This window comes from Mus musculus, chromosome 9 (assembly GCF_000001635.26).
Source record: "Mus musculus strain C57BL/6J chromosome 9, GRCm38.p6 C57BL/6J".
In the NCBI taxonomy this organism is placed as follows: Eukaryota; Metazoa; Chordata; class Mammalia; order Rodentia; family Muridae; genus Mus; species Mus musculus.
This window is the reverse complement of record NC_000075.6, coordinates 35,770,359-35,791,578: the sequence shown is the minus strand read 5'-3', so window position 1 is coordinate 35,791,578 and position 21,220 is coordinate 35,770,359. Positions and strand designations below refer to the sequence as shown.

Below are 21,220 nucleotides of genomic sequence, written 5' to 3'. Positions count from 1 at the left end.
AGTAGACTGGCTCTCATGTGGCTAGGAGGAGGGTCTCAAAGCCCACCCGACAGTGGCACACTGTCCAACAAGCCCACAACTCCTTCAACAAGCCCACATCTCCTAATAGTGACACTCCCTAATCCAAGAATATCAAAATTATAAAAGACAACATTTAACTGGGGCAATCTGACAGGTTCAGAGATTCAGTCTATTATCAAGGCAGGAACATGCAGCATCCAAACAGACATATGGCTGGAGAACCTGAGAGTTCTACATCTCCATCCAAAAGAATCCAGAAGCAGACTGGCTCCCACATGGCTAGGAGGAAGGTTTCAAATCCCACCCCCAAAGTGACACACTTCTGCCAACAAGTCCATACTTCCTAATAGTGTTACTCCCTGGGCAAGGCATATTCAAACCACAAACCCTAAAAAAATACATGATAGCAATTCTAGAGCAAAAAGTGGACAATATAGTCTAGAACACACTTGCATGTGTCAAGAAAGCTTTTAAATTTTTCTGTAATAAAAAACAATTTAGCATCCACCTATATGAAGGTATTTGACTATTCAGGACTCAATAGAAAAATGAAACTATGGTTTTTGAACACTTTGGATATGTCTATGTCAGGCAAATCTGTGTGAGTTCAAGATCATCCTGGCCTCCATAGTGAATTTCAGGCCAGCCAGGGCTACATAGTCAGACCTTGTCTCAAATATATATTTGATATATAATATATAATTATATTATAGAATACACTTAGTTATTAGGAAAGTTTTGTATTGAGCTGTTAACTCTTTATTGTTAACATCATCTAAAGCTTTCTTTACATGATCAAAACTGTCAGGATCAGGAAACTAGATAGACCTTTAATTAATGCATGGCAGCCATAAGCAGAAAAGCTATCAGCTAAGTAGCTCTTTTGCTGGCAATTGACCAGAATCTTTCATGGCAGCCTGATTGTTTAGGACTTTCTACAGCCACTACAGAGGATCTCTACAGCTCCGAAAGATGTCCTCAGGCAGCCTTACAAAACAGAGTGAAGACTCTGCTGTGAGTGGTACTATCATGGCCCTTCCTTAAGTAGAGGGAAATGCAAACACCCTTATTACACACAGTTCTTTCAAGATAGCATTTTGCTGTGTTGGATTTTCTAGGAACCAAGAGACTGGTTCTTGTGCATCTCTCTAGTGCTGCATTTCAGTTTCAATAAAAGACTTCTTCGAAATGTTTTTCCTTGCCTAGATGCTGATAGCATAAAGAGAAGAATAGAAACTAAGGTCCACTGTGCTACTGATGGTAAGATTACCTGGTGAGTCATGTATCTTTAGTGCCACCTGAAACAAGGAAATATGAGAGAGAAATAAAAAAATAATAATAAGGGAGGTAGATTTGGTATGTTGCCAGTGTGGGAGGAGCTTACTTTGAGATTTGCTTCTGGGCTGTCTGATACACAATGTCCTTTGTTCTTGCCTGCAAGGATTATAAATTCACTAGAGGCTGGTCTTTTCTCAGGGTCATCTCTGATCATCAGCTGTCCGGTGCTAATAGAGCCGGCTAGAAGAATCTGCTCAGGAGAAATGAAAAACTTCCTGAGGCTGTGTCTCTTTCTTCTCTGCTTTGAAACAGGTATTGGCTGAGTGTTGCTCCCTTATCTGCTGTAGGAAGAAAAGTAAATTGGCTCTTATTCTACACTGCTTTGTCTGTAGTGCTGGGATATGTTGACAAGAGCATGTCTGTAAGCCAAAACATTGGTACAGCTAAGCTATCCAGAGGTCAGATAACCTATGCTCTCTTTGGAAAGGAACAGTGACAGTGATGATACCCTCCTCCTCTCATCAGACTCTACCCTTACAGGATTCCCTCTACAGTGTGTGCAGTGTCAGTCTTACAAAAATGGGGAGTGTGCCACAAAAAAGGAGACATGCACTACAAAACCTGGTGAAACGTGTATGATCCGCAGAACCTGGTATGCAAATGAAAGTAAGTACTTGTTCTGTGCTCTGGAGACTATCTATTTCTCCTTCAGGATTCCAAGCACCATCTCTAAGATACGTTCTCCACCTGCTTTCTTGCTCACCACTGAGTCTGGACACCTAACACTATGGAACAAGTTCTTTGTGCCTATCTACATGAGAGGGAGAGGATGTTATGTGCCTCATCGTCCAGAAACTTAAGTTCATGGCTAAGTGCCTGCTTCTACTAGTGAAGGATCATGGGGTAAAGAATTTTCAAGATGTGTGTTGGGAGCGGGTGGAACAATGGCTATCATGGAACAATATATATAATAGCTGCTTCTGAAGAAAGTTCTTTCAATGAAACATTTTCAGTCCAAATATACTTGGATATGAGGTTTCATGTTGTATCCTGGCTCCTTCAAATTCATATGAGTGTATGCCTGTGTGTGGTGTGCATGTGTGTGTGTGTGTGTGTGTGTGTGTGTGTGTACACACACATGCATATATATGCTTTCTTCTTTCACAGTTCATAATCTGCAAGATGCTGAGACTAAGTGCACGAATTCTTGTAAATTTGAAGAAAAAACTTCTGGATATCTAACAACACATACATACTGCTGTAGTCATGGAGATTTCTGTAATGACATTAATTTACCCATCGTGATGACTTAGCATAATCTAGTTCCAGTTGACCTCATCAGCCCTTTCCTTTTCATTCTCCATTTTCTTTCATTGACTTTTATTTTCAATCTGGACTATAGATTTTTCTGATAATCAATATTGTGCAAGTCATAGAACCTGGGGACATACAGAAATTTCTTGTTCTTTTGAAAGTATGTTTGATCATATAGTCTAATTCTTGTGCTTGGTATCCCTAGACTTATTACCATGAATATAGCTAAATCTTGGTTTCCATTAATGTATTTATCACTTCAGTGTGGGTGGCTAAAATAAATAAATGGATTAAAATATGTGAACTGTCAGGAAGAGTGTGAACATTCCCAGTATCCTTTGCATAACATGTACTTTATGAACTTAGAATTGTTCTCATTGTGACTTACACTTCCAATATACAGTTTAAAGGAGGAAAGATTGCTGTGGATTCTGCTTTTAGGCTTTCACTGTCTTGTTCCATGGCTATGGACCTGTGATAAGGCTGAATTTCATGACAGCAAAAGGTCATGGCTCACCAAAACTTCTCACCCACTGGCATCTAAAATGTAGTAGTACAAAGGGAGGACCAGGGCAAAATATGAAATACACTCAGTAGCTTATGCTTGCTAAGTATGCTGAAAAGAAAGGCATCTGAATAAACGTGTTTCCATGAATGACAAAAATCACTGCTACAAAGTTATAGTCTAACTTTCACCCAATTAAAAAAATCTCCACCTACTGCTTCTGATATATTGGTGCCAGAAAATGAATCCACTAAGTGTTTCTTATTCTTTGAAAGATGTTCTTTCTGAGCATGTATAACATGAATGAAATGTTGTTTACATTCACCTGTCTTAAGAAAGTAATACTACACCAAGTTGTCTTTGTGTCATTAAAATGGAATTGCTTCTGAGCCTTCATTCCCTTCTCCATCTAAGCCCAGGCTCTTTGCAGTTATACTTTCTTTTTTATTAGATATTTTTTTTTACTTATATTTCAAATGTTATCCCCTTTTCTGATTTCCCCTCTGGAATCCTCCACCCCATTCCCCTCCCCCTGCTTCTATGAGGGTGTTCACCCACCCACCCACCTACTTCCACCTCCCTGCCCTGGCATTCCCCTACACTGGTGCATTGAGCCTTCACAGGACCAATGATCTACCCTCCCACTGATGCCCAACAAGTCCATCCTCTTCTACATATACTTCCGTTTCTTTGATATGATACATTTTCAGTGATCAACACTGACTGGAATCACATTTCTTCTGTATGTGTATAATATGCACATAAATCAAAACACCATCAAACTTTTAGTCTGCACATGCAGGATTTACTAATTTTTTCTCATTTATAGACAATCCTTTCCCTTTATTAGTTGAATCATCATATTGTGAACATCCTGAGTACAAAAGGGGAAAAGTGTCTACAGAGTACGTAGTCATAAATGGAATATTTAGGTCGCATACTCTTCTTCTTTAACTCACTGAACACCAGAGAAGAGAAGGTAGACATATTGAAAGAGACAGAAATGGCATAGTACTAGGGAACAACTGTTTATTAGACATGACATTTCCATTGCACCCAATGACCCATATCAGCTATAGTTCCCTACACGAGATCAGAGCAAAAGAAACACAGAAAAGAAAGAGAATGTTTTAGCTTCTTGTATTAGAAAGACAGAGTCCATCATGGCTGGGAAAGCATGTAAAATGATACAAAAGAACATTGGCAGGAACAAGAGGCTGTTGGAACATATTTTCAGCTAAACATAGGAAACAAAGAAAGAGAAGAGGAAGTAGGGGCAGGCTATAAAACCTTAAAGGTCACCCTAGTAGAATACTTGCTTTAGTGAAGCTCTACTTCCAAAAGGTCCTACACCTTTCTCATAAAGCACCCACAACTCTGGATGAAGGTTTCAGCACACATGAGTTGTGTGGGACATTTACCATTGAAACCACCATACTATGCCCCATCCCCCATGTCTATAGCCAATGTGTTAGTGGAATACATTTAGTCCCATTCAAAGCTCTCATAGTCTTTAACAGCCTTATTATTTGTACACTGTCTCTTCTCAAGGCAGTCTTTTAACTATACCCTTCTTGTAAAACACACAAAATCCAAAGTTACATAATCCCAACATACAGTGGCACAAAGTATTCACACCCATCCCAAAAGGTGAGAAAGGGAGCATAAAAGGGAGCAGAATAAGAGAAAGACCCAGAAAGGAAGATGCTATATGCTGCAGTTTCATGATAGGTAGTTGGAGCTATAGTTGCAAAAGGATTACATGTCTGTCCCACCAGATTTTCTGATGGCAACATACAGTAATATTAAACTGGTTGCACTCCTTGTATGCAGTCCATTGGCAGATGTCTCATGTCTCCGGCATCTCCAAAATCTTGGAAACTCTATCAAGACTCTATGTTTACATTCATAGCTCCATACAATATTTTCTGAAGTTTCGTGCTTTCCTTGATCTTTTCTTTTGTCATGTAAACATCAGTGAGTGTACAAAGAAAGGGAGAAATTTTGGGAAGGGAGAGTATACACATGAAAGTGATTTCTTATTGTCACATAGAAAGTTGTTTAGCACAAATCACAGGTACATGATTGTTTTGCTCAGTAGCAAATACATCTGGGGAGACCTTTCACTTAGATTAACATGAAAAGACTAGAAAGACCTTGTGACACCATAGAAAACTAGATCATTTAGTATGGAAAAAGGAATTCCCTGGTGAAGAACAAACAATAAGAAGGTGATATAAATGAAATCCCCAAATAATAGGGGAGACAGAGTCACAACAGGACACCTCTTGTGACTAAATAAAGCTTCAAGCATCAGGACAAGAGAAAATGACTTTGAGGGGAGAGAGAGAAATAGCATCTCAATTGTAGCATGAAAATGTCTAAGGAGAAGACAATGAGACTCCTGTGGAATCAGAATACAGGTCAAGAAAAAAGAGCTGGGGACAAAATACTGCTATGAAAAGCAAAATGTCGAGAAGGATGAGTTGGAAATACATGCAATCATTTTAATGTTAAAAATAGACCTCATTTTAGAAATGTTGGAGTTGAAGAAAGATTGCAATAGCAGCAGAGAAGCAGCCATGATCAGCAGACTTACTGTTTTTCTGTTTCTGACAATGCATGTTGCTCTTGGCATTTTTAACAAGAGTGAGTTGTCAGTAAATTAGTTTACCACCATCATAGTCATCTTATTACCATCATCACCACCTCCACTATCATCATAATCATCACCATCTTTGTTTCAAAAGTTACTTCAAGAATTCCTCAGGAACTAAACCTTGTCCTTTGGCTTGGGCAGTAGGTGCTGAGGATTCTCACTGGCCCTGATTGATCTATTTTTGCTCAAGAAAAAAATTCAGCCCTAGGTTACATCTGATTGAGTTGTTGACCAAAGAGGTCACATGGGAATCCCTAAACAACCCAGTCTGTTTCCAGGGGCATAGGTTGCTCCTCACAAACTGACAGCAAAGCAAGACTGCTGAAGATAACAACTATCCAATTATTAAACATAGAAGTCAACTTGGTGTCTACATAGAACCTTGACCTCAATCTTTGAGCATCTTTGGTAAGGGAAGGCACTCCACATGCTACTAAAGAAAAATATGAACACCATAAATATCAAGCCATCTACAAAACCTTTAATATACAATGCTGTCCCAGCCTGTGATATATGCTAGGACAATGGTGTCAAAAATTGTGAGTTGTTCTGTCCAGTCCTTTCTGCTGGGGCAGACTCCTAGGTGGTCTGCTGCCATGAAGACACCATATCCTGAGTCATCCCAGAAGATCTTTTGCACTCAGAGCAATTGGGCAAATGACAACACAGCCTGAAGCATCCCAGGAAATCTGCTGCACACAGAGCAACTGAGCAACTGATCATTAGCTTGTCTGCTCCCCTGAAGACAGCAGAACTTTAAGGCATCCCAAGAGTTCCTCTGCACACCGAGCAACTGGGCAACAGCCACCACCATTAGAAGACCTCCTGGGTACTCTGTGGCATTCAGGGTAACTGACCCGACAGACTGAAAGCCTCCCTGGAGTTCTGCTGCATACAGGGAAATAGAAATCACAGTCCATAGGGCCTCTGGAGAACATCTTCACAAAGGAAAACAGCTTGACTGCTCCTCTGAAGAGCCAAGAGTTTGAAGGCCTCCCAGGAGAACTACTGCAGCGAGGGCAACAGATCAGCAGCTTCTCTGTACCTCTGAATAACCCACTGTTGGAAGGCCCCACAGGTAGTCTGCTATAGCCAGGGCAGCAGGCCTACCAGGAGACCTGAAGCAATACAGGGACAAAAGAGGAAGACTCCAGACAAAGTTCAGAAGAGCAAACACCAGGGATAACCAGATGGTGAGAGGCAAGATCAGGACCATAAGCAACAGAAGCCAATATATGTGGGCATCATCAGAACCCAGTTCTTCCAGCTCAGCAAGCCCTGAATACACCAACACACCTAAAAATCAGGAAGCTGACCTAAAATCCTATCTCATGAAGACAATAGAGTTCTTTAAGTTGGATATAAATAACTTAATGAAGGAAGTACAGGAAAGCATGTATAAACAGGTAGAGGCCATTAAAGAAGAAACAAATAAATACCTTAAAGAAATACAGGAAAACATAATCCAAAAGGTGAAGGAATTGAATAAAGCACTCCAAGACCTAAAAGTAGAAGTAGAAACGAAGGAAACACAAATGGAGGCAAATCTGGAAGTGGAAATCCTAGGAAAGAGGTCAGGAATTACAGATGTCAGTATCACCAACAGACTACAAGAGATAGAAAAAAGAACCTTAGGTGTAGAAGACACCATAGATAAGATTGACACAACTGTCAAAGAAAATTCAAAACATAAAAAACCCCTAGTCCAAAGCATCCAAGATATTCAGGACACAATGAAAAGACCAAATCAAAGTATAATTGGAATAGAGGAGAACAAAGATTCCCAGCTCAAATGACCTGAAAATGTCTTCAATAAAATCAGAGAAGAAAACTTCCCCAAGTTAAAGAAAGAGATTGCCATAAAGATATATGCTTCTGCATATAGAATACCAAATAAATGAGACAAAAAAAGAAAATCTGCTCATCACATAACAATTGAAACACTAAGTGCATAGAACAAAGAAGGAATATTAAAAGCTGCAAGGGAAAGGGGCCAAGTAACATACAAAGGTAGGCCAATTAAATTACACCAGACTTCTCAACAGAGACTAGGAAAGCCAGAAGAGCCTGGTAAGAGGTCATGCAGACTCTCAGAGAACACAAATGCCAGCCTAGGCTACTAAACCCAGTAAAAATATCAATCAACATAGATGGAGAGAACAAAATATTCCAGTACAAAACCAATTTCAAACAGAATCTATATACCAATCCAGCACTACAGAGATTTCTAGAAGGAAAACTCCAACACAAGGAAGGTATCTAAACCAAAAGAAAAAACAAGATATAAAGCATCTCACAGCAAAGCCAAAAGGAGAGAACCACGAGCACACAAAGCCACCTACAAAAACAAACATATCATGAACCAACAGTCATCTGTCTATAATATCTTTCAATATAATGAACTCAACTCATCTATGAAAAGACATAAGCTAGCAGACTGGATAAGCAAACAAAATCCAGCATTTTGCTACATACGAGAAACACACCTCAATTACAACCACAGACACTATCTCAGAGTAAAAGGATGGAAAAGGGTCTTCCAAGAAAATGGTCCCAGGAAGCAAGATTGAGTTGTCATCTTAATTTATATTTAATAAAATAGACTTTCAACCAAAAGTTATCAAGTGTGGTGAGAAAGGACACTTCATATTCATCAAAGGGAAAATCCACCAAAAGGAAGGCTCAATTTTGAACATCTATGCCCCAAATATATGGGCAGCCACATTCATAAAAGAAACTTTATTAAATCTCAAAACACACATTGAAACCCACACAATAATAGTGGGAGACCCCAACATCCCCACTTTCACCAATGGACAGGTCACAGTAACAGAAACTAAACAGAGACACAGTGAAAGTAATAGAGGTTATGAGCCAAGTGGATTTAACAGACATCTATAGAACAAGCAAAATAATACACCTTCTTCTCAGCACTTCATGGTACCTTCTCCAAAGTTGACCATATACTTGGTCACAAGATAATCCTCAACTGATGTAAGAGGTTTGAAATAATTCCCTGCATGCTATCAAATCACCAAGGTCAAAGGCACTTCAATAACAGCAAAAACAACAAAAAGCCAACATACATGTGAAAATTGAACAATTCTCTACTCAGTGATAATGTGGTCAGAGGAGAAATAAAGAAAGAAATTAAACACTTCCTGGAATTTAAAAAAATATTGACTCAAAAGCTGGGTGTGGTGGTGCACGTCTTTAATCCCAGCACTCGGGAGGCAGAGGCAGGTGGATTTCTGAGTTCGAGGCCAGCCTGGTCTACAAAGTGAGCTCCAGGACAGCCAGAGCTATACAGAGAAACCCTGTCTCAAAAAACCAAAAAAAAAAAATTGACTCAACAAAACCAACCTTATGGGACACAGTGAAAGCAGAGCTAAGAGGAAAATTCGTAGCTCCAAGTGCCCTGGTAAAGAAACTGGAGAGATCTTACACTCGAAGCTTAACAGCATACCTGGGACCTCTAGATCAAAAAGAAGCAAACTCACCCAAGAGGAGTGGAAGTCAAACTCAGGACTAAAATCAACCAAATAGAACAAAGAGAACAATACAAAGAATCAACAAAACCAAAAACTGGTTCTTTGAGAGAATCAACAAGATAGATAAACCCCTAGCCAAACTAACTAAAGGGCTGAGAGGCAGTATCCAAATTAACAAAATCAGAAATGAAAAGGGAGACATAACAACAGAAACAGAGGAAATTCAAAACATCATCAGATTCTACTATAAAAGCCTATACTCAACAAAACTGGAAAATCTAGATGAAATGGATGGTTTTCTATACAGGTGCCACATACCAAAGTTAAATCAAGAGCAGGTAAACAGGCCCATACCACACAAGGAAATAAAAGTCATTAAAAATCTCCCAACCAAAAAAAGCCCAGAGCTAGATAGATTTAGTGCAGAATTCTACCAGACCGTCAAAGACCTAATACCAATTTTCCTCAAACTATTCCATAAAATAGAAACAGAAGGAACACTACCTGACTCATTCTATGAAGCCACAACTACTCTGATACCTAAACAACACAAGGGACCAACCAAAAAATAGAGCTTCATACCAATCTCGCTTATGAATATCGATGTAAAAATACTCAATAAAATTCTTGTAAACAGAGTCTAAGAACACATCAAACCATCATTCACCATGATCAGGTAGGATTCATCCCAGGGATACAAGGTTGGTTCAATATATAAAAATCCATTAATGCAATCCACCATATTAAAAAAAACTCAAAGAAAAAAATCACATGACCATCTCCTTAGATGCAGAAAAAGCATGTGACAAAATACAACACTCCTTCATGTTAAAAGTATTGGAGAGATCGGGAATTCAAGGCCCATACCTAAACATAATAAAAGCAATTTGAGGTAAGCAAACAGACAATATCAAATTAAATGGAGAAATAGTTAAGTCAATCCCACTAAAAACGGAGACAAGACAAGGATAACCACTCTCTCTCCCCATAATCTATTCAATATAGTACTCGAAGTGGTAGGTAGAAAATACCATCCTGAGTGAGGTATCTCAGACCCATAAGAACATGCATGGTATGTACACACTACTAAATGGATGTTAGACAAAAGAAAGAAAGAAGGAAAGAAAGAGATAAGGGGAGGGAGGGAGAGGAGAGAGAGAGAGAAGAGGAAGAAGAAGAAGAAGAAGAAGAAGAAGAAGAAGAAGAAGAAGAAGAAGAAGAAGAAGAAGAAGAAGAAGAAGAAGAAGAAGAAGAAGAAGAAGAAGAAGAAGGAGGAGGAGGAGGAGGAGGAAGAAGAAGGAAGAAGAAGAAGAAGAAGAAGAAGAAGAAGAAGAAGAAGAAGAAGAAGAAGAAGAAGAAGAAGAAGAAGAAGAAGAAGAAGAAGAAGAAGAAGAAGAAGAAGAAGAGGAAGAAGAAAAGTACAGAATAATCAAGATACAGTCCACAGAACTCAAAAAGGTCAACAAGCTGAAGGGCCCAAGTGAGGACTCTTTAGTCCCACCTGAGAGGGAGAAGAAAGCAATCACAAGTAGGGAGGGAAAGAGACACCTGGGAGGGAAAATGGATGGGGGGGTGAGGAGAGAGAGGGGAACCTGATATGGTATTGGGTGAGGGGAAAAGGACTGAAGTTCTGAGGGGCATCAGAAAGAATGGAAACAGTCAATCTCAGGAGATAGGAGGTTGAGAGGACCTTCCAGAATTCAGAATTCACCAGAGACCTGGGATGTAGGAGATTCTCAGAACTCAAAAAGATGGACCTTAGATGAAATGCTCGACAGTAGGGAGAAGAAACTTTGAGAGCCCACCTCCAGTAGGAAGACAGGGCATCAAGTGAAGGAGGGGGTTGCTATCCCACAGTCAAAACACTGACCCATATTTGTTCCTATCTGAAAGAACTGCAGAAATGGAAATGGAGAGAAACCTGAGGAAAAGAAGGTCCAGCAACAAGCCCAAAGGGTGATCCAGCTCAAGTGACTCAACAAAAGACCTGACACTATTACTATGGCTATGGAGCACTCACAAAAAGAACCCTATTATGAATGCACTCTGGAAGACCCAACAAGCAGCTGAAAAAGTCAGATGCAGATATTTGCACCTAACCAATGACAGAAGCTGCTGATCTCTGTGGTTGAATTAGGAAAAGGCTGGAAGAAGCTCAGGAGTTGGTCGAGAGGAGCACCAGCAGTCACACTTAACCTGGACCCTGATGATAAATCATACACCTGCTGATACTAGGCCCCCAACACATATACAACACAGGAACTGCTGGGTCTGGGTTCAGTCAAAGAAGATGCACATAACCCTCAAGAGACTGGGAACCCCAGGGAGTTTAGAGATCTGGTTGAGTGGGAGGTTGAGGTGGCGACATCCTCCTGGAGACGGGTGTAGGGAGGAGATGTAGGATGTGGAACAGTTGGAGGGTGGACAGGGGGTATAAAATCTGGAGTGCAAAAATAAATAAATAAACAAACAAACAAACAAAAGCCAAAAAAGAAAAATAAATGTTAAATTTTTAAAATCCTTGTGAATTACCAAGCAATATTTTGTTTGATTTAAAACCCACTCCACGAGATGGAATTCACATCTGACACTGCTTGGATGATCAAGGATCAGAAATTCATTAGCTGAAAAACCTAGCATAAAACCAAATACTATTCTCCTAAAACAAACAAAAATAACAAAATGACTCCTAATGACATTCTGCTGTGCCCAGATCAGACCCTTGCTTATCCATTATCAAAGATGCTTCCTCCTGTAGCAGATGGCAATAAATATAGATACCCACAACCATATATTATGCAGAGAGAGAGAGACCTTGAAATACTCATCATACCTAAATGGGAAATCTCTTATCATCATCCTACCCTCAGAGTTCAGAGAATCGTACAGAAGAGACAGGAAAAGTTGTAAAAGTGAGCCGAGATAGAGGATAACAAGAAAACAACATAATCAAACCTCATATGAACTCACAGACTGAATCAACATTCCCAGGGCATGAACAAGTTTGTACTGTGTTACCTGAATATATAAATTCAATGACTGAACAATGAGTCAAACCAAGTATCTGTGATGATAGAGATAGCAGTTAGTTAGTTAGTTAGTTAGTTAGTTAGTTAGTTAGTTAGTTAGTGATCATAATAAAACTACTGCTTCTCAACAATCCCAAAGAAACACCTGACACAACTGTCTTCTGAATTCGCAATAATCCAACTCACTGATAGTATAATTTTTCCAGACTACTTAGACCATTTTAGATGGAAACCTGAGGTCACTGAAAATCTTTTACCCTAGAAAGGATGCTGATTGGGATTGTGTGAACACATTCATCATCTTTACTTATTTAGTGATTCTCCAAATACAAGAAGTGCATGGTGCTAGAGAAGAATTCATCTTCACAAAGTGTTTTATCCGATTCAACAATGAAACATTCTGAAGGCATCACATGAAAAACGCTGTGTTAACTCAGTTGTCACAGGGGTGAACAGTACAGATAAGACATTAAAGCTTCAGGATGAGATGGGTGTGTCAAGGTTTGAAAGAACAATAATGGATGAGGGGATGAGAACCTGTCAGCAACCTCACAGACACACATGCAGAACAAAGATATTGAAATCTCTTATCTCACTACTGCCCACATTGCAGAACAACTTAACCTCATATTTTCCTGTCAACTTCAGAAAAGGCTGCAATAGAACCTTTTATTTGAGATGTATCTGAAAATGACTTTGAGCAGAAAGAAGAATACTCTCCATATAGCTTTTATCCAGGGTTTGAAATGTTTACTCTAAGAATATGGGCCCACATTGGAAGGCAACAGAATTTGTGAGCTTCTGAGGCCATCAATTCCTTCTGTAGTATGATATTCAAGCCCATTTATTCCTCAAAGAAATCTGGATCCCAATGAAACACTGCCTTCATTTTTTTTAAACATGTACCATTGTTAAAGTCTAGTTAAGACTTTATGTACTAAATCCCTCATGGCTTTGTATATGGAGTCTCTGGCGGCAGCAGTTCACCTCATGGTGACTGTCCACTTTCTTCTTTTGGGGTGATCACTCCTTTCTGTGATTGGGAAAAGGGGTTATTTACATATTACTTCAAGGAACCTCATACAGACTAGGAGTTTCGACCTACATATTTTACATACTGTACATAAAAATCCCTATGATAAGATTGCTTTTTGGTTATTTTACATTTTCAGCAATATTATATCTGAAGAGGAACAAGAGAAAAATTCGTCACAGAAGAAAGATCTGGAAAATTGCCAGGTTATCATGACTTAGATTGGCATCTAGTTTTGCCTTTCATGTTCATATTGGCCAATAAAGAGAGTTATAAAATAGTTGGCGACTTATCAGCCTGTGCTAGCCTATCATCTAGTTCCATTTCTTTCCAACACCTGCTACAAGAGTTAGCAAATCCTCAATGGGAAAAGTACAGGAGCTGAGCATCGTTCTGCTACTCTGTATGCAAACTGGTAAATATTGGGAGACTGGTTTCATAACAGCTAAGGGATCAACTTAGCTTGAGCTCTGTCATATTTTTAGTAAACCCTTTGTTTGGGGGTGGGTCTGTGGGCTTAAGTTGGAATAATGTTCAGTTTCACCAAGAGAGAAGCTTTAGTCCTGGCCATTAGACTTCTGTTTTTACTTTCATGAATCTTAACTTATTCTTCACTAGAGACTTGAAATAACCTTTTGTCTTCTATATTTGCTAAATTATGACTTAATCTGTGGGGTGAGAAATTCACAGCCACCATAGTACTGCTACCTAACTGAACCTTGAATTTTGCCCCAACTCTGAGGAAACTCCTCTCTTCATTCTACCTATAGTAAATGTGGAAATGTAGAAAACAAACTAAAGGCAGTGTGATGCTGTGGAGAATCCTCAGTCTCCCTGCCTATCAGTTTTTCCCTTGGCTTCTATAGGGAGAGGATTAGATCATCCATTTGTTTAAAACATGGTGCTACCTGAAACATATCTCTGTAAGGCAAAACCTTAATGAAGTCAAGAAGCCTGAGAGTTTGGGTGTTTCCCTTTTCTTTCAGCATAGTTTTTCTCTTTATTTCTTGCAGCTTTAGCTCTCATGTGTAGAGAATGTAAATCCTATTCACATCAGAAATGTATACACGAAATGAGAACATGCACTGCCAAAGATGGTGAATCTTGTCTGACTGTGAGATTGTGGATTTCACCTTCCAGTGGTAAGTAGTGTGTGCAGTTAATGGGGGAGAGACAGTGCATCTTTCTCTTCAGGGCTCAAATTCATTCTTATGATATTGGAGCCCTAAGAACATAATCAGTTGAACTCAGGATCTCCACAAAGCCTAGAACAAAATAAATGTTTACCAAGTACTTTGTGCCTTCCTGCCTGAGAGGGAGCAGTCACAGTTTGCTTCAATATCTACAGTATCAAGCCAGTGTCGGATTAATCGATATTATAGAAAAATAGTTTGTCATTTAACATAATCTTGGTTCACTTTCTTTACTTGGATTTGTGGTTTGTTTCATTCAAAACAATATATTAACTCTATTTTTGTTTCCCACAGTACATACACCAAATGATGCATACTCTAGATGCCAGGAAAATTGTACAACAGATGAATATTACTATGGTGATTATACAATATTGATAAAATGTTGTAAGAAATTTGACTTTTGCAATGATATTGCTGTGCCAAGTGATGAATGGTCCTGAAGAACATTCAGATTATCTTATGGCTTCGTCCAGTCTTCCTCATCTTATTTTTTTCAAATAAATTCAAATAAATGTTTTTTCTACCCTGCTGAAAGAGTGATATGGTATGCCCAAAGGGGAAAATATGCTGGACATACACTCATTCTACAGAATTCTTTTCTTACCTTCTCCTGCCTCAATACATCTATGTCATGCCAGGGAGATCACATTTTTATTCCAGACCCTTGGTGGGTACTCTGAGAACAACTGAGTCAAATAGCTGACATTTGGTTAATAGTCTTGTATAGAGATTTTCTGAAGCTGTCCTGAGGGGAATAAATGATTATAATTTGTAAGAGGCATGTTTTACAAATGAAGTTTTCTCACCCTTGAAAGTGAGGAACTTAAATTTAAATTAAAAGCCTAGAACTGCTCACTCCTTTTCTTACCACAAATTTAGAGAGGCAACTGGAGGACCTTCCCCTAAGTGAAAGCAAGATATTTAAAAACCCCACAGGTACAAGGATAGAGATCCAAGACTCGTCTAAATGGAAGACCATTCATGCATACATGTATTGTTTGTTCCTACATTGATAGTAGACAACAAATCAACTAAATGATTTGTTGAGTTGTGGATGTTCTTTCCTGAGCAATTTTTCATCATGGCTAGATAGTACTGTTCTCATCTCTCCTGGCATCCTCACTGTTTTAAAAACTTTGTAGTTCCTCTATAGAAGCTGCAGATAATTACTATAATCTTTGCTGAAGTCATACTACAGAAACCTGAGCTGACCTTTGAAAGTAGCACTCTAATCCAGATAGGACTCAACACTCTGCTTATGCCACAGCTAGTTTCATCAAAGAAAAGGTGTCCTGTTATTATCATTTGTTCTTTGCTTGCAGAAAAAGGATAGAGAATACCAATAAAGGACAGGAAAAGTATGAAAAAGAAGTTCGTCTTTCTTTTTACTTTTCCAGTGTCAGTAGTTAAAAATCCCGTGATTTTAGATTTTTTATGACATCCTGAATTCATTCAATTTCTTTGACCCCACACTTCAGTGAAAAAAAAAATCTATCACTAGATTTTATGTTAGTAATTTAAATGGAAATATTTTAGTATGCTTTCAATATATTGATTTTCATGTCATTGATTTTTAACATAATGTGTGATTAGTAGAGTGTGTATGTATGTTTATATATTACACATTATTTTATGCATTAGAATCAGTCCATTATGATTTGAACAGTTAGAAGCAGACATAATCAAAGTTCAAATATTCAAGCCTAACCCACAAAAGCTGTGAATTTTAGAGGAATTGCCTCTATTAGACTGCTCTATGGTCATATCTGTAGAGTATCTTCTTGGTTAGTGATTGATATTAAAGGGAGTCACATTGGGTGGTGTCATCCCTGGACAGGTGATCCCAAGAAAGCTGTCTGAGTAAGCCATGGGGAGAAAGCCCAAAACAACATCCCTTCATGGTTACTTTCTTTGTCTCTGCTTGAGTTCCTGCCATGCCTTCTCTCACTGATAGACAGTGCTTGGGACATGTAATGCAAACAAATCCTCATCTTATTTCTAATCCTACTTTAAGCTTCATTTTTACTCAATACTAGAGACTTTCCAAGCATCAGAAATTTATGCTATTGAATATGATCACAGAGGCTAGCTGATCTCATGATAGTCTAAGTGATCATACAAGTCACTTATTATTCTTACTGTTTCCCATTAAATCAATATAAACATAGATAACTCTTGCTTTCAGTAAATTCTTTCATTACCCAGAAGAGATAGTCCTATGGATGATGACAGAAAAGAAACTCCAACTGAGCAGAACATAAGAACAGCTGGCAACTAGAATAAGCATATTTAATAACATATTAAATATGGGTTTAGGGACCAAAGACTCAATATACAGTGTGACCATTAAATGTAAGAAGATAGAATGCAAGAGGAAATATGAAACATATGATAATGGGAGTGAAAAATATTATCTGTGTTCGTTATCTGGGGACCAGGTTCCAGAGGATGTATTCACACATAAGATTTTTTTAAATCATCTTTCTCTTTCAAACAGTTCTTCTTTTGATGCTTGCACAGATATAAAACACTGCCTACAGTTGAGAGACTAGGCATCAAAACATATGTTTCTGAATCCTAAAGCATTCATACAAACTTTGATATGTTTGTTATACTGTAATTAAAGCTCCATTTCTAACTAATGGTTATGGCTTAGGGGGTCCAATACCAATACCAGTATGAAAACTAGCAGAGAATGATGAATTGATTCTCTCCAATATGAAATTTGTGTGCCTGAAGGCTTCCAGGTGTGACACCAGCTGAGCCAGGCTCTTCTCCATTCTTTCTTCCAAATCTATTAACTGGAAGTGGTTTTTCCACTTTGCTCCAGGGAAGACTGGCCTTCTAGGAAACCCCAAGTCTGTATTTCTCCAAGCTCAGAAACTGTTTTATGTCAAGTTGACATGAGCTAGAGTCCTTTGAGAAGAGGGAACTTCGATTGAGAAGATATCCCCACAAGATTGGCCTGTCGACAAGCCTTTGATACATTTTCTTGATTAATGGTTGATGTGAAAAGATCACAGCTCACTGTGTGTAGTGCCACTCCTGGGCAAGTAGTACTGATATAAGAAAGCAAGCTGAGTTAGCCACTGGGAGCTATGCAGTGGGCAGCCCTCCTCTTTGGCCTCTGCATCAGTCCCTGTCTCTAAATTCCTGCTCTGATTTCCTGAATGATGTTGACCTGAGAGCTGTAAGCTGAAACAATTAAACAATTAAACCCTTCCTTCTCTTAAATAAAAGAAAGAAAGCTGAGCAACCATAGAGAGAAAACCAGGGTGCAGCATCCCTCTATGCTTTCTGCTTTAGCTTCAGCCTTGAGACACCTGCCCTCACTTTCCTTCATGAAAAACTAACTCTTGAGCACAGAGCCGCTGAGGCAGCAGCCTGGGCGGGCCGCAGACAACCGGCCACCATCCGGACCAGAGGACAGGTGTCCGCCTGGCTTGGGAGGCGGCCTCAGCCTCAGCAGCAGCGGTCGCCATCTTGGTTCCGGGACTCAGCAGAACTTAGGAAATTAGTCTGAACAGGTGAGAGGGTGCGCCAGAGAACCGGACAGCTTCTGGGACGGGCAGAAGCACAGAGCCGCTGAGGCAGCAGCCTGGGCGGGCCGCAGACAACCGGCCACCATCCGGACCAGAGGACAGGTGTCCGCCTGGCTTGGGAGGCGACCTCAGCCTCAGCAGCAGCGGTCGCCATCTGGGTTCCGGGACTCCGCGGGACCTAGGAAATTAGTCTGAACAGGTTAGAGGGTGCGCCAGAGAACCGGACAGCTTCTGGGACGGGCAGAAGCACAGAGCCGCTGAGGCAGCAGCCTGGGCGGGCCGCAGACAACCGGCCACCATCCGGACCAGAGGACAGGTGTCCGCCTGGCTCGGGAGACGGCCTCGGCCTCAGGAGCAGCGGTCACCATCTTGGTTCCAGGACTCCCTGGAACTTAGGACTTTAGTCTGCACAGGTGAGAGTCTGCACCACAGAAGCTGACAGCTTCTGGGAACTGCCAAAGCAACACAGCTTCTGAGAGAGGCCCTGTTTTGGGCCTTCTTCTTCGACCAGGAGGAGGTCCAAAAACAAGATATCTGCGCACCTTCCCTGTAAGAGAGCTTGCCAGCAGAGAGTGCTCTGAGCACTGAAACTCAGAGGAGAGAATCTGTCTCCCAGGTCTGCTGAGAGACAGTAACAGAATCACCAGAAGAACAATCTCTAAACAGAGTCAACTATAACTACTAACTCCAGAGATTACCAGATGGCGAAAGGTAAACGTAGGAATCCTACTAACAGGAACCAAGACCACTCACCATCATCAGAACCCAGTACTCCCACTTCGCCCAGTCCAGGGCACCCCAACACACCCGAAAACCTAGACCCAGATTTAAAAGCATATCTCATGATGATGGTAGAGGACATCAAGAAGGACTTTAATAAATCACTTAAAGAAATACAGGAGAACACTGCTAAAGAGTTACAAGTCCTTAAAGAAAAACAGGAAAACACAATCAAACAGGTAGAAGTCCTTACAGAAAAAGAGGAAAAAACATACAAACAGGTGATGGAAATGAACAAAACCATACTAGACCTAAAAAGGGAAGTAGAAACAATAAAGAAAACTCAAAGTGAGGCAACACTGGAGATAGAAACCCTAGGAAAGAAATCTGGAACCATAGATTTGAGCATCAGCAACAGAATACAAGAGATGGAAGAGAGAATCTCAGGTGCAGAAGATTCCATAGAGAACATCGGCACAACAATCAAAGAAAATGGAAAATGCAAAAAGATCCTAACTCAAAATATCCAGGAAATCCAGGACACAATGAGAAGACCAAACCTACGGATAATAGGAGTGGATGAGAATGAAGATTTTCAACTCAAAGGACCAGCAAACATCTTCAACAAAATTATTGAAGAAAACTTCCCAAATATAAAGAAAGAGATACCTATGAACATACAAGAAGCCTACAGAACTCCAAATAGACTGGACCAGAAAAGAAATTCCTCCCGACACATAATAATCAGAACAACAAATGCACTAAATAAAGATAGAATACTAAAAGCGGTAAGGGAAAAAGGTCAAGTAACATACAAAGGCAAGCCTATCAGAATTACACCAGATTTTTCACCAGAGACTATGAAAGCCAGAAGAGCCTGGACAGATGTTATACAGACACTAAAAGAACACAAATGCCAGCCCAGGCTACTATACCCAGCCAAACTCTCAATTACCATAGATGGAGAAACCAAAGTATTCCACGACAAAACCAAATTCTCACATTATCTCTCCACGAATCCAGCCCTTCAAAGGGTAATAACAGAAAAAAACCAATACAAGAACGGGAACAATGCCCTAGAAAAAACAAGAAGGTAATCCCTCAACAAACCTAAAAGAAGACAGCCACAAGAACAGAATGCCAACTTTAACAACAAAAATAACAGGAAGCAACAATTACTTTTCCTTAATATCTCTTAACATCAATGGTCTCAACTCCCCAATAAAAAGACATAGACTAACAAACTGGCTACACAAACAAGACCCAACATTTTGCTGTTTACAGGAGACACATCTCAGAGAAAAAGATAGACACTACCTCAGAATAAAAGGCTGGAAAACAATTTTCCAAGCAAATGGACTGAAGAAACAAGCTGGAGTAGCCATTTTATATCTGATAAGATTGACTTCCAACCCAAAGTCATCAAAAAAGACAAGGAGGGGCACTTTGTTCTCATCAAAGGTAAAATCCTCCAAGAGGAACTCTCAATTCTGAATATCTATGTGCCAAATACAAGGGCAGCCACATTCATTAAAGAAACTTTAGTAAAGCTCAAAGCACACATTGCACCTCACACAATAATAGTGGGAGACTTCAACACACCACTTTCACCAATGGACAGATCATGGAAACAGAAACTAAACAGGGACACACTGAAACTAACAGAAGTGATGAAACAAATGGATCTGACAGATATCTACAGAACATTTTATCCTAAAACAAAAGGATATACCTTCTTCTCAGCACCTCATGGTATCTTCTCCAAAATTGACCACATAATAGGTCACAAAACAGGCCTCAACAGATTCAAAAATATTGAAATTGTCCCATGTATCCTATCAGATCACCATGCACTAAGGCTGATCTTCAATAACAAAAAAAATAACAGAAAGCCAACACTCACGTGGAAACTGAACAACACTCTTCTCAATGATACCTTGGTCAAGGAAGGAATAAAGAAAGAAATTAAAGACTTTTTAGAGTTTAATGAAAATGAAGCCACAACGTACCCAAACCTTTGGGACACAATGAAAGCATTTCTAAGAGGGAAACTCATAGCTCTGAGTGCCTCCATGAAGAAACGGGAGAGAGCACATACTAGCAGCTTGACAACACATCTAAAAGCTCTAGAAAAAAAGGAAGCAAATTCACCCAAGAGGAGTAGACGGCAGGAAATAATCAAACTCAGGGGTGAAATCAACCAAGTGGAAACAAGAAGAACTATTCAAAGAATTAACCAAACGAGGAGTTGGTTCTTTGAGAAAATCAACAAGATAGATAAACCCTTAGCTAGACTCACTAGAGGGCACAGAGACAAAATCCTAATTAACAAAATCAGAAATGAAAAGGGAGACATAACAACAGATCCTGAAGAAATCCAAAACACCATCAGATCCTTCTACAAAAGGCTATACTCAACAAAACTGGAAAAC

At 39.6% G+C, this 21,220-nt stretch overlaps 2 protein-coding genes across 2 annotated transcripts; both read left to right on the top strand.

The window, feature by feature from the left end:
- Nucleotides 1-1,466: 1,466 nt before the first annotated feature.
- On the top strand, nucleotides 1,467-3,529 carry Pate6 (prostate and testis expressed 6). Its single transcript, NM_026593.3, has 3 exons — nucleotides 1,467-1,611; nucleotides 1,840-1,965; nucleotides 2,467-3,529. The coding sequence occupies exons 1-3, from the start codon at nucleotides 1,563-1,565 to the stop codon at nucleotides 2,610-2,612; spliced, it is 321 nt and encodes a 106-aa protein (NP_080869.1). The 5' UTR covers nucleotides 1,467-1,562; the 3' UTR covers nucleotides 2,613-3,529.
- A 9,940-nt stretch (nucleotides 3,530-13,469) lies between these two features.
- Nucleotides 13,470-15,055, top strand: Pate7 (prostate and testis expressed 7). The gene is made up of 3 exons (NM_001167673.1): nucleotides 13,470-13,745; nucleotides 14,344-14,472; nucleotides 14,818-15,055. Exons 1-3 carry the CDS (start codon nucleotides 13,694-13,696, stop codon nucleotides 14,964-14,966), a joined length of 330 nt encoding a protein of 109 aa, NP_001161145.1. The 5' UTR covers nucleotides 13,470-13,693; the 3' UTR covers nucleotides 14,967-15,055.
- Nucleotides 15,056-21,220: the final 6,165 nt, after the last annotated feature.

Coding starts and splice junctions, on each gene's coding strand:
- Pate6 (NM_026593.3), top strand. CDS start 1,563: ATGAAAAACTTCCTGAGGCTGTGTCTCTTTCTTCTCTGCTTTGAAACA. Junction 1,612..1,839: donor TCTTCTCTGCTTTGAAACAG/GTATTGGCTGAG, acceptor CTACCCTTACAG/GATTCCCTCTACAGTGTGTG. Junction 1,966..2,466: donor AACCTGGTATGCAAATGAAA/GTAAGTACTTGT, acceptor CTTCTTTCACAG/TTCATAATCTGCAAGATGCT.
- Pate7 (NM_001167673.1), top strand. CDS start 13,694: ATGGGAAAAGTACAGGAGCTGAGCATCGTTCTGCTACTCTGTATGCAA. Junction 13,746..14,343: donor GCTACTCTGTATGCAAACTG/GTAAATATTGGG, acceptor TATTTCTTGCAG/CTTTAGCTCTCATGTGTAGA. Junction 14,473..14,817: donor GTGGATTTCACCTTCCAGTG/GTAAGTAGTGTG, acceptor TGTTTCCCACAG/TACATACACCAAATGATGCA.